Genomic DNA, 19,832 nt, shown 5'->3' on the forward strand with positions numbered 1-19,832 from the left:
TTACTACTTAGAATATTATTTTTCAAAATATAATTATTAATGTGATTCAATCATCATTTTGATTTGTAAAGCCATGCACTCAATGCCCCTATATTGAGGGGACTTTGGATGTTGACTATCGAAGACTGGTTTAAAGAGGAGAGGGAAAGGTATAACAATTGGAGAGTTGTCACACAAAGGCTCAACATCACACAAAGACACACACCCATAATTGCTGTTGGTCCTGGTTACTAAAAAGTAGACTGGGCCAGGGTAACTCAGTAGAAAACTATCACTAAGAAGTGTATCTACAGAAGAAATACAGGCATACCCTTTCTAAGGATGTGTGTAATATATATTATCTGGCCCACAGTTTTGTACACAGTTGACCATGTCCAGACTTGGAACCAAGCATAATGTTTTTTAAGCTTTTTGCACTAATACAGCATAGTATTTTTATTGATGCATTAAATAAAATGGGATATATTTTGCATAATGAAAAGACATCTGTTTCCCGACTTTAGGATGGGTTGTGCTACAGGGACCAGCTGTGCAGAAGATAAAAACAACCTGACAACTGCAATTGATTTAACAAATTCATTTACAACCTATGCAATATTTTGAAATTAATGCATGTGACTAAGTGGTAAAAAATTGCATATTTTTTTAATATTTAATATAGAACAATATTTTCAATTATAGCAATATTGTGTTTGGAAATGCTGTAAGAGAAGTCGGAGTAGAAAGCTAGGCTACAAAGGCTTGAAATAAAATGCAACTGGCTAGAATAATGTATGCCATGCTATGCAAACGTTTTAGGGAAATTTATTACTGCATAATGAAAATCCTTAACAATCTGGCAAGTATGTTATAACTGCAAGGCATCCTCTTTTATAATCACAAATACAATCAAAGATGATGGATGTGAACATATTCAAAACATACATTCAACGTTTGAGCTTTGTTTAAAGCAATGCATTTCCCACAGGCTACAGATATGTAATAGAGACAGGTAGTTTATGATCAGAGCGTCCTTGTCGTACACAAAGTCATTTCTGGAGATGTCATAACTCAAATGAAACCGTTGGTTTCCCAGATACGCTTCATGACAGTCAATGATTTTAATACAGGAGGTTTATAGCTAAACAAAAGTGCCCTTATAAACCAATTGTTGCTGCAAATGGTTATTGGCTTTGTCCATTTTATGTGGCAATTACAATGACATTTTCAATCCACGCTAATTTTAAAGAATGAGTCAGAGGGATAATAGGAGCTCAATCCTTTTCAGTTCAAGTAATGGAGATTGCATTTTCAAATGTTAGGGAGGAAGCTGTCTATATTGGATGATTTCGGGAAATGAATGTACACAAAAAGTCATTGTCAGTCCTAAAACACAAATTAAATCTGTTGCCTTCAGACAATAAATAAATAAAGTCTTACTGTTTTCTTAGCTAAAACACAAAACAGATTATTATATGCCTTTGGAAGAGCAACAGTAGTATTATCAGGGCTATTCATTTTACATAAAATTGTAACAAAATTATACTTGCTGATAAAATATTTTTTTTATAGTATGAGATTGTTAAAACAACAAATAATACACAAAAGCCATGAATATCTTGTAAATGATATCCTTATAAACAGTTCTGATATCATCAGTTGCTGCATCAGTCACATGACTCACTGAAATTTGTGTATTATAATAAATAAAGGACCCCCAGTTGTAAAATATAAGGATATTAGAAGTTACCTCAGAGTTCCATGACCTGTATAAAAACACTTGGCCTTCAGCCTCATGTTTTTATATGGTCATGAAATTCCTCGGTAACTTATAATATCCTTATAATTTACAAAATGGGGTAATTTATTCACTATATAAATTATTTTTATCCTGAACAAGTCCTGTTTTTAATTGCCGCAAAGGGTGCCATAGCCTTAATTCATATTTGTCTAAAGAAAGTCCCACCCAGTCTATTATGAAACATGATAATAAAACATAATTCTAAGCAACATTGCAATATACATTTATTAAAATGTTTCCATTTTTTGTAAGTTATTTGTTCAGGCATGGGGTCCGTTATCCAGAAACCCATTATCCAGAAAGCTCAGAATTACGGAAGGCTATTTAACATAGAATACATTATTGTCAAATATCCAACATTTTTGCAAATGATTTTCTTTTCCTCTGTAATAATAAAACAGTAACTTGTACTTAATCCAAACTACAATATAATTAATCCTTATTGGAAGCAAAACCAGCCTATTGAGTTTATTTAATATTTAAATGATTTTATAGTAGACTACCCCAGTTCCTGAGCATTCTGGATAACAGATCCCATACCTGTTTATGTATTGCTAATGAAAGCAGTGCTTGTCTGTGTCTTTTTTATTCTCTGCCCTGATGTCTGAGACTGTTGATACAATGTAAGACAAGGCAGCTGACAGACCAGTCTCTACTGGGGAACCAAGACTTTTGCACCATTGTTTAAAAGTAACAACCACAAGTTAAGCAAATGCTGCTTTCAATAGAAACTGTTTTTACAAATAACTTTAAAAGCACTGACTTTTAAAAATAAATGTATATTGGAACTGAGAATGAATAAAAGTCTGTGAACGCAGACCCCCCCCCCGGGAGCCCCCTGACTTGGATGATTCTGGGCATAGAATTATGTTTCCTTCTATTATTTTGGGGTTGGCTTGTTCTGTACACATATAGAGGCAAATTCCCTAACCAGCAAATATTTGCCAGCGACGGCTTTGCAGCCATCGTAACACTTCGCCAGGTGAAAATTCGCTAGGAGGGCGGCGAATGCTGATGAATTTTCGCTAGTGTTACTTCAGCAATCAAAGGGAAGATGCGCTAGCGTTGCCTAATTTGAATGCAGCGGCATATGTCACATGGACGTATGTGTTGCAGTAAATACATTACACAAGTCCAGGGAACCTTGATAAATAAAATAGAGTTGTTATAATGCCCTACACATGAGCCCACTGTATAGTTTATGTTCCAAATGTTAGAAAATGGAGGGGGAACCAGGTTACCAAAAAAAATTTTTATGGACCTTTGCAGGAAAAGACGGCAGCATTTTTTGGGACTTTTTTTTACCCTAAAAATTGAGGAAGTCCTATGCACTCCATTGCACTTCGCCTGGTCTGAGCTGGCGTAGGCAAGTCTGGCGAATGAGGTAACGTTCAGTAAAATCCGCATCTTAGTGAAGTTACATCCATTCGTCAGAGTGAAAATTCGCCTGGCGTTAGAGTGTGAAGCAACACTATTCACAAATTCATGTTTTTATCTATGTTTTTATGCCCTGAACCTATACAATACAATTTTGTATTTTGCATTCTGGTTAGTTCCTAAGTCCCCCTGCTGAATACAGAACCATAGCTATAGGCACTGATGTACTCAGGTTTTGTTTTTGGAGCTCCCTTAATTTATAGTTCATCAGACCCGGTTTACGGTCTTATTATGGTATCAAGAGAAATTGCAAATCAGCATAGTATTAATGGACTGAAAAGTAAAATGGAAAGGACCATTAATCTCAATATCAGTCTGCCCTTGCATTATTATTCTTATAATCCACAGCGGCTCTACTTTTTCTAGGATCTTAAAGCCAAAAAAATAAAATTCCATTTTTAGTTTCTTTAATGAAAAAGAAACCTATCTCCAATATACTTTAATTAAAAAATGTGTACCATTTTATAAGAAACCTGACTGTATGCAGTGAAATTCTCCCTTCATTTACTGCTGTGGATAGGAATTGTCAGACGGTCCCTAACTGCTGAGCAGGGAAACAATCATACTTATGAACAGCAGGGGAGCCCCAGCCTTACTTACCAGCCATGCAGAACTCAAGCAGCTTTGTTTATGACGATCCCTAAGCAGCCCAGACCACACTGAGCATGTGCACTTAGTCTTAGTCTTGCAAAGATGTTTAACAAAGTTACAAGATGGGGACCCCCTGTAGCCAACTTTGAAAGCATAAATTATTTGTTTGATTAGGCTTGTGGTGCAGTAAGTTCATGTTTATATTTAGTATACAAAATACAGTATTTCTAGCCTTATTCTATTTTAGACTTTACATGCCCTTTAAGGTGAAATGCCACAATGTGAGTTAAATTCATTTTACATAGAGAGAAGTGAGGACTCATTTACTTACTAAACTGCAGTGTGCAAAGCACAATATTGCTCGCAATTCATCAAAATATTTACCCACAATGCAGCATTTCCCCCATTAATTTCAGTGTCAATTATTCCACCAGGTGAAGTTGTGCTTTAGGCAATTGTGTCCCATATGTTTTGACATAAATTGGGCAAATGTGTGTCACTTCAAGTGTCTTGAAAATTTTGACTGTAACAGATTCTTTAGGTGCATTTCTGTATACATGTTTTGGTGCAGCATGTACTGAAAGTTAATTAGCAACAATACTAGAAAATTAGAGCCAGGAGAACAAAAGGCACTTAGATCTACTCATGCATTCAGTGGTGTAACTACCTAATAACACAGAAACCCCTAATATATCCATCACAGTTACCCGTTTCTTCTAAAATAAATGCCATTTTCTATGCTGAAATCATAGGGATGCACCGAACCTCGAATCCATCAGGACAGATTCAGCCAAATACCGAACCGAATCCTAATTTGCATATGCAAATTAGGGGTGGGAAGGGGAAACAATTCTTTTACTTCCTTGTTTTCAAAAAGTCAGGCAATTTCCCTCCCAAAAAAAAGTCAGGCAATTCCCCTCCCCACCCTAATTTGCATATGCAAATTAGGATTTGGTACGGCCAGGCAGAAAGATTCGGCCGAATCTGAATCCTGTTGAAAAAGTCCAAATCCCGAACCGAATCCTGGATTCGGTGAGTCCCTGGAAATCAAGCTTGCAGGAACTACATAACCCACAATGCATTGCACTGTGATGTTCCTTTCCTTATTAAAATCACGTGTGCATTGTGGGGTATGGAGGATGCAGGCTCAGGACAGCTGGCTGTTGATACAAAGTAACAGCAGTCAGCCAGCTCTTTTCTCTTGGTCTCAGCTCAGAAAAGTAGTCAGAGAGATCAGCAGGAGAGCAGGGGGCTAGGCTTAGGGAACTGTCAGAAACCATTAAAATCATGAAAAGTCTGCATATTTTTTAAATGATGTATATTGCAAAGTTGCTTGAAATTATGTTTACTTTTCAAAAAGCTTAAGTTAAGTTTTTTGTGGAGTTCCCCTTTAAGCCAGTAGACCAAGTGGATACTTAGCAGACACTGCTATCAAAGGTAGCAGATTTATTACTTTTACTCTTCATACAAGGAACTGCAATAAGTGTTTCTGTCTGTTGTTACTAGATTATCCCTCATGTAAACTGTATACATAATTACACTTAACGGTTCATTGCTTTATAAAAATATATACAATATTCTTATCGGTTATAGTGAAGATCATATATTGAGGTTTTAGATCTAATTAATTTTTTCATCATTTAAAACGTGTAAAGCCAAGAATCTCCTTCAGGAGGAACTTCTTACTGACATGGACCCTGCTGGTGTTGAATTTCCAGCCCAGTGTGAAGCTTAGGACATTCAATTCTATATTGTGCTTACTATAATGAAGCATATTGTTTCCCTGGAAAAAAGTAAATAATTGTAATATTCAAAAGCACAAGATCTACTGTAGCTGACGATATCAGTGATTTATCTGGAACATCACCATCCAGCATGGAAACCACACATGCCCAACTACTTAGTAACAGTAACAGCAAAAAAAGAAAGTGTTTTAAAGGAGAACTAAAGTTTAACTAAATAAGTAGCTAGAAATGTTGTACATTATGTTTTGCATTCTGTACCAGCCCAAGGCAACCACAGTCCTTTAGCAGCAAAGATCTGTGTCTCCAAAGATGCCCCAGTAGCTCCCCATCTTCTTTTCTGCTGATTCACTGCACATGCTCTGTGCTGCTGCCACTTACTGAGCTTAGGGACATACTCACAATATACAGTACACATAGAATAGAAATGTCACAATATAAAGTTGTTCCCCTATAACTTTAACATAAATATTACAGTTCTGAATGTGATTACCTTTTTGGGAGCCAAGATTCTTTGTCTGAACTTTTCTACGGTGTCCTGGCCTGAAATCTCCCAGGCACTGACAAAATCATCAACTTTACTCTGCTCAAGATGGATGTTCTCCAACTGCTGCCATAACACTGTTGTTTTCATATTATGATATACAGCCTGAAACACAAAAACCACAAAAAAATCTCATGCTACATACTGATCATCGCTATTCGCTTGCAGCTTTATCTGGTGAAGGAGAGGCCTAAATTCAACTACTGTTGTAGACAGGCAGTAAGTACAAGACTCTCCTACTTCTTGCACTCTTTGCGTTTTGCCAAATGAAGGCAATGCCGAATTGAAGAGGGACGTAACTTTTTGTGATCCAAAGATGCACCTGATATTTACATATTTCCGGTTGCATAATAAATGGGCCCTAAAGACTCCAAAATTGGCTGAGACACAGAAAAAGTAGCTCAAACTTATAATTCAGCAGCACTAAAAAATGAATGAAATGCGTTCTATTTAAACATATTATCCTTTTTGTCTCTTCTAACATCTCCTACCTTTCTATGGGTGTAAGTGGGTGTAAGCAACAAAACATGCAAAACAATCAGAGAAAATATGTTTTGTGATACAGATAATGCAATCAGAAACAGCAGACAATCATTTATTAATAAGCATAAATAATGCATTAAGCAGTTTTTAGATTACAGCTAGCAATTAATATTTGATGGCAAGATTCTTTGTCTGAACTTTTCTACGATGTCCTGGCCTGAAATCTCCCAGGAACTGAAAAAATTGTCAACTCTGCTTAAACCTCCAGGGCTTATGTTTGAGAATGCTCAGTTTGCTCCCCCCCCCCCTTCTCTGCTGTAATCTGAGCAGAGAGCTATAAGTGAGCAGGAAGAGACTCAGGCAGGAAGTGATGTCACACCAAGCTAATATAGCAGCTGCTATCCTAAACAAACAGAGCTCTGCTAGAGCTTTTTACTCAGGTATGGTAAAACATTCTAGAGAATAAATATAGCATTCTAGCTTGCACTATTGCTAAAGATGGCACAACCATTCCACTTTCTAAATAACTAAAATAATAGTCTGTGCTATATTAGTAACACATATTTAATGCCCTTACTAACAAAAACAATAACAATTTCTATATAGTTGCAGTGAAAATCTTTTTCATGCTATGTAGTTAATCGCTAGTTTAATGAAAGGTATTATAACAGCACAATGTAGACAATGTGATTAACACTTACATGTAGCACAGTTTTTTTTTATAATACTGCATAAATACATATATGTTTGCCAGAAAACAACCACATATTTGAAATATCTACATATAATTAGTGCTATGATTTAGACCCTAGCATAGTACTCACTGGTAGATGGTACATACCCACATTGTAATTGTTTGTTATGATTGGTCACTCAATTTCTAGTCATGCACTTGCAGTGAAAGCACAGATACATTCTACAAAACACGTGTGCTTTACAACTTCTTACTTGCCAGTCTCCTTTACAATTGCAGTCACCATTGCTGCCAGCCTATTGCCAGCTCAGATAATGCACACACAATATGCTCTCCAGCTGCGGCAGGAGCTAGAGTGGAGTAGTTACCTGTATAGTATATAAACCACATTGATTACTAAAGAACAACCCATAATGTAATCTCTTAAATATATGGGAAACAGTGTTCCTCCAGCTGCATATATCCCACCACAAGCCTCAAGCAGCCCTGTACATATCCCACCCTGTTCCTTCAGCAGCTCTGCACAAGTCCCACAGTGTGGCTCCAGCATTCCTGCACATATATCTGGGTCCCTCCAGCAGCCCTGCACATATATCTGGGTCCCTCCAGCAGCCCTGCATATATCTCTGGGTTCCTCCAGCAGCCCTGCACATATATCTGGGTCCCTCCAGCAGCCCTGCATATATCTCTGGGTTCCTCCAGCAGCCCTGCACATATATCTGGGTCCCTCCAGCAGTCCTGCATATATCTCTGGGTTCCTCCAGCAGCCCTGCACATATATCTGGGTCCCTCCAGCTGCCCTGCACATACTGTATCTCTGGGTCCCTCCAGCAGCCCTGCACATATATCTGGGTCCCTCCAGCAGCCCTGCACATATCTCTGGGTTCATCCAGCAGTCCTGCATATATTCCTTGGTTCCTCCAGTAGCCCTGCACATATCCCTGGGTTCATCCAGCAGCCCTGCATATATTCCTGGGTTCCTCCAGCAGCCCTGCACATATGTCTGGGTTCATCCAGCAGCCCTGTACATATCTCTGGATCCCTCCAGCAGCCCTGCACATATATCTGGGTTCCTCCAGCAGCCCTGCACATATCCCTGGGTTCATCCAGCAGCCCTGCACACATCTCTGGGTTCCTCCAGCAGCCCTGCATATATTTCTGGGTTCCTCCAGCAGCCCTGTACATATCCCTGGGCTCATCCAGCAGCCCTTCACACATCTCTGGGTTCCTCCAGCAGCCCTGCATATATTTCTGGGTTCCTCCAGCAGCCCTGTACATATCCCTGGGTTCATCCAGCAGCCCTGCACACATCTCTGGGTTCCTCCAGCAGCCCTGCACATATCTCTGGGTCCCTCCAGCAGCCCTGCACATATCTCTGGGTTCCTCCAGTAGCCCTGCATATATTCCTGGGTTCCTCCAGCAGCCCTGCACATATCTCTGGGTTCCTCCAGTATCCCTGCATATATTTCTGGGTTCCTCCATCATGACATGTACTTTTCACAACAGCACTGCCCCAAGAGAACACTCCATCTTGCCCTTACAGTCCCCTGCAGCAGAAAACTGCACCAGCCCGGGGTTATACCAGTGAGCACCACGGAGTGATCTTCTTTTGTCTTCCTCCTTCTTCATGAGGCTGCGCATGCGAAGTAGAGTGAAAAACCGAACTTTAACTAAAAAGTCGGCTATTTAGTTCAACAGCGCATGCATTTGCCCCAGTAAATTTGAAGACAGAAGTGGATAGCTCTCTGGTACTCACTGGTATAGCCCTGGGCCGGTGCAGTTTTCTGCTGATAGGAGCACCGGGGGGTTATACTAGTGAGCACCACTGAGCGATCCACTTCTGGCTTCTTCTGTCTTCAAATTTCCCGGGGCTGACGCATGCGACTTTTTAGTTAAAGTTCAGCTTTTTGTTCTACTGCACATGCGCAGCCATGCAAAGAAAGCTGAAGACGGAAGAAGAACGCTCCGTGGTGCTCGCTGGTATAATCCCAGGCCGGTGCAGTTTTCTGCTGATAGGAGCACCGGCCCAGGGTTTCAGGTAAATCAATACAATCACTTGGGGGTGCCTAAAATTTGGCACCCCCAAGTGCTGCAAGCCTTTTCTTCTACTTTAAAGGAAGCTTTCTTAGGCTGTGCTATGGAGAGTGGGTGATTTATACAACCTGCAGATACAACCTCCTTTCTCCTTTACATGTTAGAGTTAGTTATTTTAACAAAGGGATTCTAAATTCTTTAAAGGAGAACTAACCCCCCCAATAAGAAAAGTCCCATCTACTACCCTAGATAGTCTCCCTCCCTGCTCCCTACCCGCATAATACATTATTCCAAAAAGTGTCCCTAAATAGCATGTTCACTTATTTATGCAGAGTAGTGCAGCGGAGCTCATGGGCGCCATCTTGCAGGTCTTTGGTCTTCATCTGTAAGGGAACGCCGTATTTATCGCATGCGCAGTCAGAGCAGTCCAGTATTCATACGAACTGTGCATGCGCCGAAAAGTTTAGTGAATTGCTGAAAGGAAGGAAGAGAAGACTGAAGACCCAGAAGATGGTGCCTATGAGCTCTGCTGCGCTACTCTGCATAAATAAGTGAGCATGCTATTTAGGGACACTATTTGAAATAATGTACACTGTATTATGCAGGGAGGGGGGACTATCTAGGGTAGTAGATTGGGCTTTTCTTATTGGTGGGGGGGGAGGTTTAGTTCTTTATATAACCTGTACAAGGTCACCATAGATAGAAGGGGTAAACCAAATTGCAATTTCTGTGTCTTAAAGGGGCGGGATTTTAATATTAAACAACGTGGTAAGTACAGATAAGGGGTGTGACCTAGCATGCATGTTTTTGGGGGGGGTTCATTTAGTTGAGTCCCTTTCTACTTGTTGGTAGGACCCACATTTCTGTGCCATAGATGTTATAAGATAACAAATCAAAAATAGGGATACCTAATAATAAATGCATAAAAGGTCTAGTAACTTGTTTAAAAGGGAACATCTTCGTTTCTATAGGTTATTAAACATGGGCAAATATTGTGTCTTTAATTATAACTGAGGGAAAAGGTTATATTCTAGAAACAACTTTCCAGTTCCCGTCGTTTGATGCTTGACCTCTGAACTGGCAGGTCAGCGGATTATTGGTTCAGTCTGGTCATGTCTATACCCCATGACCAACTCTGCACAGAGTTCTGATCACTTGGGGGCAAATTCACTAAGGCGCGAAGCGCCGAACGCAACCGTAAATTCGCTAGCGTTTGGCATTTTCGCTACTGCGCAAATTCACTAACGAACGCTGGCGTAGTTTCGCTAGTGTTACTTCGCAACCTTACGCCAGGCGAATCTTCGCTAGCGACGAAACTACGCAAATTCACTAACTTGCGCAGTGTAGTGAACGCTACCTTTTACGCTAGACTTCCTTCGCCACCTCAGACCTGGCGAAGCGCAATAGAGTAGATAGGGATTGCTTAAAAAAAAGTCAAAAATTTTTTCTAAGTCCCAAAAAACGCTGGCGTGTCTTCTACATGATGGCTGATTGGCTGAAAAAGATCGAAAAATTTTTGGGGCTCCCCTTCCTCCCCCCTACATTTCCTGACTCATGGCAACTTACCTAGACAGTGGGCACATGTGTAGGGCAAAATAACATTTTTATTTGCAGATTAGAAGGTTTTCTAGGCATTTGTAGTGCAGATACGTGTTCCTCGATTGAAATTTGAATTTCGCGCCGTATGCAAATTAGCCTTCACTAGCGCAACTTTGCTTTATATAGCGAAACAACGCTAGCGCAACTCCGCAACCTTACACTACCCCTGTGCGCAACTTCGGATTTTAGTGAATTTGCGAAGCGCTGGCGAAACTACGCCTGGCAAAGTGCGGCGAAGTGCGGCGAAGCTGCGCCTGGCGCAACTTCGCATCTTAGTGAATTTGCCCCTTGGAGAGCAGAGACTGGAATGAAAACATTTTGCAGCCCCCTTTTCTCTTTTTGTATTTTTCTTGCTCAAAGTGAAACACTTTATTGACATAAGGTGCATAAACACTATTTGAACTGCATATATATAGACAAAGGCTGAGAATCCAGCCAAAAGCTTAGTCCATTTTTTGTAGAATAATTTTATATATCGTGTTACATTATTTATACCCTCACTGCCTCTTCCGAAAAGTTGGAAAAATGATGACATAAACTTTCTCACCACTCAGTGTCAATGTCACGTGTTCTCCACAATAAAGTCCTTTAGTCTGTAGATCGCAAAATGAGTTCCACAAACAATTTCTTCCATCCTGTGAATTCAAATTTGTTGTACTTGTACAGCTGTTAAAATTTTGTGTTAAAAAAACAACAACTTCTTGACCACACATTGAAGCTCATGAGGCTTCATGCAAGTCAGTGGGGACATTCTATTGGCATGCATTGAAACATGGTAGGATTATGTTTAGCCTCTGGTCAATGTTTAGGCACAGATTGTTGGCACACGAGGCGATGCGCTTTTCAACAGTCGCCTGAAAATGCCTCGCCAGGCTTTTTCAGGCGACTGTTGAAAAGCGCATCGCCTCGTGTGGTTAGCACAGGCGTTTTTACATAGGCGCCCATACAAAACTGTCGCCTGCGCCGGTCGCGGCGACTGTCGCGGCGCTTTGTCGCCGCGACCGCAAACGCGTCGCTATCTCCCCGTGTGGACTAGCCCTAAAAGCAAGCAAGTTGCAAGTAAAATGTAGTAAAATGTAGTCCCTTTGAAAAGTGTATAATGAAGTAATAGAAATCTGAATGAAAAAAAATGATGTAAGGGATGATGTTAATGTAGTTGGGAAGCTTGAATAAATTTCAAAACCTTTTGTTATTTTGCAGTTTGCCTACTGCGTGGGGCATTGTGCAATTATCCGCAAACCTCTCCATTTCAGTTCAGATTGTATTTTATGTGATCTGCATTAGGTTGTGTGCAATTCAAAACAGGCAGGTCAGAAGAGGCACATAGGCATAACCCCCTACCCAGCCCTAACTTTTATGTCAATTTTGAGGTGCAAGGTAGGTGTGGCAGTACACACAGCCTGAATAATAGCCTTGTCTTTACCACTTACCAATATTTGTTTGATTAGGCTTGTGGTGCAGTAAGTTCATGTTTATATTTAGTATAAAAAATACAGCATTTCTAGCCTTATTCTATTTTAGACTTTACATGCCCTGTAAATGTGCCATGACTCAAGATTAATTGAAGAAACTTATCTAAAGTCTTAACTCATTTAACCTTTTCATTAGCATTCCAAAGCACCATTGTTCACAATGGTGAATGCTTTAATTAGATGGGATGCTGTGATGCAATTTTCTGTGTTAAATGGGATATCTGGGTTTAGTTATTCTGAGTCAAACACATAAACCAAAGTGGCTTCATCGGTACATAAGAAATCTGGCATTGGGTAGAAAATCATTACCAGCTTCTGAAACATTGCATTGTAAACTATTCTGTTTCAAAAATGTTACATTAACTTTCTGATTTTTATAGCAGTTTACCTCCGAGCATTTACCCATAACTCATATATCCAAAGGAACACACTATATATCCCTCTTATTTGCAAACAGGTCCCTAGTGTATCTGGAATATGCAGATGTCACACTTAACTCTGACCACAGACATTCAGGTCACTTTGCACAGATTTAGATGACTGGCTTGCTAACCAAATGATCAGATCTCTGTACTGAGGTGTGGGACATAGAACTCCCAGCTGACTGATAAAAGCATAGACATACCTATGGGCAGGGCGACCTGGTCTAAATAACCTCTGTGTAATCCCTAATCAAATACAGCACTGCTACAGTCCTTCTAGAGCTACACATCTCAACACAATGACAACCTTTATAGCAATATTGACACATTTTCATTGTATGCAAGCAGCAAAATGTATTTTTTGCCATCATCAAATCCTCAGATACATTAACTGAATTACTGTAGGTGCTAACATGATTTCCCACATAGTCACAATTTAAAGACATTTCATAAATGGAATACATATGTAAAGAATATGTAAACATCCTCAAAACTAGTCTTGCTACACATATAATTTTACTTGGCACAATTGACAAAAGGTCTTTGTTTTGGTCCATATTCCAGGTACATTTAAATATGTCAAAACACCTCATTATATCAGTACAGAGGGTGCACTTGGTGCCTTCATTCATAAAATAAATGTTTTTAAAAAACAGTATTACCAAGTGTGTCCAGTCAGCAACATGGCCACCATATTATTATAAATTTAAGGCTGTTAAAATGAAGTTGGTCGTTCCTTTGCTACTATATCAAAGTAGGAAGCACAATTTTTGCTTTCAGTGGAAAACAGCCCAAGACCATAATTTCTTTCCCACCAAACTTGTATGCATGATACATTTGAGAAGATTAAACCACAATCTTCTGTCGCCACATTAGCCTTGCCTTCTGTGATGGTATTGGTGGGTCCAGGTTAAAAAATAAAAGGTTCATCCTCTTTTTTCAATTAGTGACAGGTTGCAAGCAGACGGCCCCAGATCTCCACTAAGCCAGTATTGCTAATGAAAAGTAAACTCCTTGTACTTTTTAAAAGAACGGGGTTAATTTCAGCTAATGTTTTGGGCTTTTGATGCAGTGCAGTTCCTCATGAAGATGTTCCAGCACAAATTGTATAGAAGACTCCTATGAATTGGGAACCGAGAAGGGCAGTTTGCTGATCACAACACCACCCTCTGCCTGTATTCTGTCATACACCCACTTTCGGTTGCAACGGCACTCGGGTCCACATTTGGTGGAGCTACATTTGGGGCATGGGTAGAAGCAACCTTGGCAGCTCTCTTCTAAGCAGTCACACAGATCTTTGTTATTGCAGAGCAGTTTGCCTTGTTTGTCATACTTCTTAACAGATACCCTGAAAAACAAACATGAGAAGACTTGAGCAGACACTAGCAGAAAATCATCATATTACTTATAATTGGCTAGATATTTATCTTTCAGTTGGAGAAGCAGTTCAGCCAAAGCTGGGCAACAGCAAATTCCAAAGATATATATGTTAGTGGGAGGAAATAAAAGCCCTGTGAATTGAGTTTCTGATTTTATTGTGACTTCACCAGAGAACCCTGTCGATTTATCAAAGAGTGAAGTTATAGATCTCCACAGTCCAATGTGTGAAGTGAAATGGCGCCTCTCTCCATTCATTTCTATGGGATTTTTAAAGGCGTATTTATCAAATGGTGATAGTGAAAGTTCCCCATTTGATAAATACGCCTATAAAAACTGTGGAGATCTCGAACTTCACTCTTTGATAAATCTACCCCTAAGGCTAATACCCAATGTGAGACAGGGACATCAAGACTCAGGATTGACTGGTAGTTTAGGCATAGTCTACTGACAATTGTATACTGTATATAGTTCTTGATTATACTGATAGAAAATTACAGTACAGGTATGGATCTGTTATCCAGAATGCTCGGGACCTGGTGCTTTCTGGATAACTGATCTTCATACCTTAAGTCTACTAGAAAATCATTTAAACATTAAATAAACCCAATAGGCTGATTTTACTTCCCATAAGGATTAATTATATCTTAGTTTGGATCAAGTACAAGCTACTGTTTTATTATTACAGAGAAAAGGAAATTATTTTTTAAAATTTGGATAAAATGGAGTCTATGGGACACAACCTTTCCGTAATTCAGAGCTTTCTGGATAACAGCCCCATACCTGTACATGTATAGATATCTATTCTGAATACTTTGCACCTGGGATTTCAAGATAAGGGATCTTTTCGTAATTTAGATTAACATACCCAAGTCTGATAAAAATCATTTAAACATTAAATAAAGTCAATAGGACTGGTTTGCCACCAGTATGGGCCTATACAACTTAGCCAGGGTGTAGGTACTGTTTTGTTATTACAGAAAATCATTTTTCAATTATTTGCTTAAAATGGACTCTATTGGAGATGGCCTTCCCATAATTCTGAGCTTTCTGGATAACAGGTTGCTGGATAAGTAATCCCATACCTGTATCCAATTATAATAATTCTGCCTGCAATAAAACTTACAAAATACTCTCCTGCTTTGGCTGGGTGACAAGCATTTTTACAGTCATATCTTACTTTGTGGAATAGTATCCATTTAGCTGAGACATGCACTCTTTCTTCTTCCGCATTCGATTCTCCGGATTGAAATCTGCCACCTGGGGCCCCGGGTTTTGAAAGGCTAAACATTTCAGCTGACGCTCCACTTGCTGCTTAAAAAATGTCAACAATTAGAAGGTACATTACATCCGACAAAAGAATAGAAATGCGTTATCTGCAGTGCCAATATGGTTGTTCTGGATAATTTGTATCCTCTTCTGAGAAATCAGTAGCTATAAAGAAAGTTGTGTTATGGAACATATACGCCTTCATTCCCATGTAACACGCAGGCACTGTAATGGGCATTAATATCTGCCAGTGTCTGTATTGATCATGCCTACAGAGACAATAAGGGTTATGGCTTGCACATATTATCCTCCATACGGTATGTGGTTGCATTCCATACCCTATTGAAACATTGCATTAGTATACATCCTCCCTAAACATTTTTACAGTTAAAAAGGAAAAGTATATAAAGCAGGGTGGCCTTATTCTCACATACGTTTTGAGATACATGGCAAAAGGTGGCTGTAAGAACAACCTCAAAGGAACACCATGAAAATCAAAGTGTTTTAAAGTAGTGAAAATGTAATTTACTGTTGTGGTGCACTCGTACAGTTGGTGTGTTTGTTTCAGAAACGCTACTATAGTTTATATAGACAAGCTGATGCCATGGGGGCAGCCATTTAAAGCTGAAAAGGAGAAAAGGCACAGGATACACAGCAGATAACATATAAGCTCTGTAGTATAGGTATCTGTTATCTACTTGAATGGCTGCACAGCAGCTTCTTTACTATAGTAGTGGTTTTGAAGCAAACACACCTAATTTATCAGTGCAGGGCAACAATACATTATATTATCATTCCATTAAAACATTCCCATTTTTGGTGGTACTGTTCCTTTAAAGAATGTATATTCCGTGAAGTAGCAATATTGCTATACTACTGTAGCTCAAATTAAACAGCACTTATGGGAGTTTAAAGGGATACTGTAATTATTTTTATAATGTCGTTTTTAAAGGGCATGTAAAGCCAAAAAAATAAAATCCCATTTTTACTTTCTTTAATGAAAAAGAAACCTATCTGCAATATACTTTAATTAAAAAATGTGTACCGTTTTTATAAGAAACCTGACTGTATGCAGTGAAATTCTCCCTTCATTTACTGCTGTGGATAGGAATTGTCAGACGGTCCCTAACTGCTGAGCAGGGAAACAATCATACTTATGAACAGCAGGGGGAGCCCCCGCCTTACTTACCAGCCATGCAGAACTCAAGCAGCTTTGTTTATGACGACCCCTAAGCAGCCCAGACCACACTGAGCATGTGCACTTAGTCTTAGTCTTGCAAAGATGTTTAACAAAGTTATAAGATGGTGACCCCCTGTAGCCAACTTTGAAAGCATAAATTATTTGTTTGATTAGGCTTGTGGTGCAGTAAGTTCATGTTTATATTTAGTATACAAAATACAGCATTTCTAGCCTTATTCTATTTTAGACTTTACATGCCCTTTAATTCTAAATTACACTTTTTACACTGCAAATAATTCACCCTACCATATATACCAATTTAATTCCTGAACCAGCAAGTGTATTTTTTTGTTGCAATATTGGTGTGTAGGCAGCCATCTCAGGTTATTTTGCCTGGTCATGCGCTTTCAGAAAGAGCCAGCACTTTAGGATGGAACTGCTTTCTGGTAGGCTGTTGTTTCTCCTTCTCAATGTAACTGAATGTGTCTCAGTGGGACCTATATTTTACTATTAAGTGCTGTTCTTAGATCTACCAGGCAGCTGTTACCTTGTGTTAGGGAGCTACTATCTGGTTACCTTCCCATTGTTCTGTTGTTAGGCTACTGTGGGGGAAAGGGAGGGGTGATACTCTAACTTGCAGTACAGCAGTAACGAGTGACTGAGGTTTATCAGAGCACAAGTCACATGACTGGGGGCAGCTGGGAAACTGACAATATGTCTAATTTCAAAATTAAATATAAAACATCTGTTTGCTCTTTTGAGAAATGGATTTCAGTGCAGAATTCTGCTGGAGCAGCACTATTAACTGATGCTTTTTGGAAAAAAAAATTCCCATGACAGTATCCCTTTAAATTTTGATATTTTCACCTTCAGAGGTAAGAACTTTAAAAGTGATGGTGCCATACCAGCTGTTTGTGTGCTTTGGGACTCTCCTCTTTTGGCATCTCTGCTTTGATTCCTTGTGCATCACTATGTCTCACTGCCATTGATTTTTCCAATTTCTCAGTCATTGGCAGAACTATATAATCTGAAAAATACAAAATGTATGTTCTATTTATTTGTTGATGCTTTCCAGTTCATATTCTTAATATATATATATATATATATATATATATATATGACACAGCAGACAGGATATTGATGTTGCACTGCATGACTTCCCACTGAAGTGTTGCATCTTTTTTACTTTATACCAAAACTGTCATGTTTCTGTGGGGGAAATGTGTTCTCAGTGTTGACCTGTATGTGCGGTGAAACTCCACTCTAAAGGAAACAGTTGATCTTTTTCAGCTAAACTTACTGTCCATACTACACTGGTAACTATTACTATCACAGGAATGGATCAGCATCAGTTTTCCTAGCATTATTCTTAGTTTTTAAAATTACACTTATGTTTCCATCCAGTACTAGATTCCAACATCTCTATTTCTGTTTTATCACCAGACTTGGGCAAAGGCCCAAGTTGAGGAACTTTTTTGTGGCTAGCATCTGTGACTATTGGATTGTAACTGAGCCATAAAAACAGTTAGGAGATGCAGTTGGTGCTTGAGTTGAATTATACACCATTTTTTCCCTTTATAAGTCATTTGGCATGGAAATAGATTGCAGTGGGCATTTCCTATGCAGAGCACAGTTTGCTACAATCAGGCATTTTTTGCACCAGGGATGCAGTAAACCCGTTCTTATGTCAAATTCTTGGGTCCGGATTTGGGCAAACATCAAACTCTCGTGCTAGGTGGGACTCCATTAGTCATTGCTCATTTGGTGAGATGCTGGCCCATACCCCAGGGTGGAATTGCTTGCTAAGTGTCCCCTAAGTGCCCTAGCATTCTGCACCTAATGGAAACTCCGGTCCTTGTGTCTATTCCTGGTTAAATTGCATTCCTCAAAAGAGAGGGCAATGTCACACAGGAGAGTTTTGTGAGCTGCAGGAAATTGCAGCCTCCATGGACTAAAAAAGGGTTTGAAATAAAGGTATGGTACCTGTTATCTAGAATGGTGGTGACCTGGGGATTTCCAGATACGAGATTCCTAATTTTGATCTTCATACCAAAGTCTACTAAAAAAAAATTAATTAAAACTAGTAGGATTGTTTCGCATCCAATGATGATTAATTATAGCTTAGTCTGGATCAAGTAAAATGTATTGTTTTATTATTGCAGAGAAAAAGGAAATACTTTTTTAAAATATTTCGATTATTTGATTAAAGTGTAGTCTATGGGAGACGGCTTTCTCATAATTCTGAACTTTCTGGATCCCATGCCTGTAAATTGTGATTTAAACCAATACAATCACATTTTAGCCAGAAGAGGCATTTTCCTTTTTACAAGATGGAACGGTTTGCAGTTTTTGTATGTTTTGTTGCTAGCAGGAAGCGGAATTTCCCACATGCAACAAAATGCCCTATGTGACATTGCCTTTAAATAGAACTAAAGAGTTAGGGTAGAACTAAACAATACGATTACCTCCGACGCGACGTGAGGAAGCACAGGGGTCACGTCGGATGCACCGAATCTAATGTAATAGGAATGTTGCACGTAGAAGTTGATTTCATACGACACGACTGTCGGATGAAGACGCAACATGCTGCTTTCGCATCCGATAGTCTTGTCGTGTCGGATGAAATCAGTTTCTACACGCAACATTCCTATTACTTGCATTTGATTCGGAGAATCCAACGTGATGCCTGCGCTTCCTCGTGTTTTGCATCAGAATGGAGGTAAAAGCACCATACAGTTCTACCCTAAATGTTATATTTATTCCAGAGACACAGAACCCTTTCAGTCATAGGGGGAACTTGTGTTCTTTCATAGTGGTTCATGCAGCTCACATTTGTTCTTGCTTTTCTAAGTAAATACCGTGGCAATGATTTGCATGTGCCATTCTGCGACTGTTATGGGTACTAGTCAATGGCAGCCTGTGTGCTGTGTACAACCTCAACCAAACAATCTAAGGTTTGACACAAATTGCATGTTTAATCAGAAGATTTAATCATAAAAATGGGAAAAGCAAGGAACCCATTGTATAATAAGCAGACAGATAATAAGTCCAAATCAGGACAGGTGGCAGACAAGCAGACATCCAGATAACAAGCCAAGGCTCAAAACCAGGGAGTTAGAGAATGGGGGGGGGGTACAAGGATGGGACAGGAACAAACTCACTGGATTCCAGGAAACAATGACTTCAGGACACAGAAATTCAGGATAAT

The 19,832-nt window shown here is 39.4% G+C and overlaps 2 protein-coding genes across 2 annotated transcripts in view; both read right to left on the bottom strand.

Annotated features, from left to right (window-relative positions):
* LOC121399101 (COMM domain-containing protein 10-like) overlaps positions 1 to 7,557 on the bottom strand; it is a 176,769-nt gene extending 169,212 nt beyond the window's left edge. The window contains exons 1-2 of the mRNA XM_041578961.1: positions 7,530 to 7,557; positions 6,044 to 6,225 (exon numbers count right to left, since the gene is read on the bottom strand). Coding sequence (XP_041434895.1) covers positions 6,044 to 6,225; positions 7,530 to 7,557 — 210 coding nt within the window. The remainder of the gene's footprint in view (positions 1 to 6,043; positions 6,226 to 7,529) is intronic.
* A 5,616-nt stretch (positions 7,558 to 13,173) lies between these two features.
* On the bottom strand, positions 13,174 to 19,269 carry arl14epl.S (ADP ribosylation factor like GTPase 14 effector protein like S homeolog). The gene is made up of 5 exons (XM_018242906.2): positions 19,090 to 19,269; positions 17,818 to 17,887; positions 17,530 to 17,651; positions 15,356 to 15,486; positions 13,174 to 14,146 (listed from the first exon to the last, which is right to left on the bottom strand). The coding sequence occupies exons 1-5, from the start codon at positions 19,267 to 19,269 to the stop codon at positions 13,918 to 13,920; spliced, it is 732 nt and encodes a 243-aa protein (XP_018098395.2). The 3' UTR covers positions 13,174 to 13,917.
* Positions 19,270 to 19,832: the final 563 nt, after the last annotated feature.

This window comes from Xenopus laevis, chromosome 1S (assembly GCF_017654675.1).
Source record: "Xenopus laevis strain J_2021 chromosome 1S, Xenopus_laevis_v10.1, whole genome shotgun sequence".
Classification (NCBI taxonomy): domain Eukaryota; kingdom Metazoa; phylum Chordata; class Amphibia; order Anura; family Pipidae; genus Xenopus; species Xenopus laevis.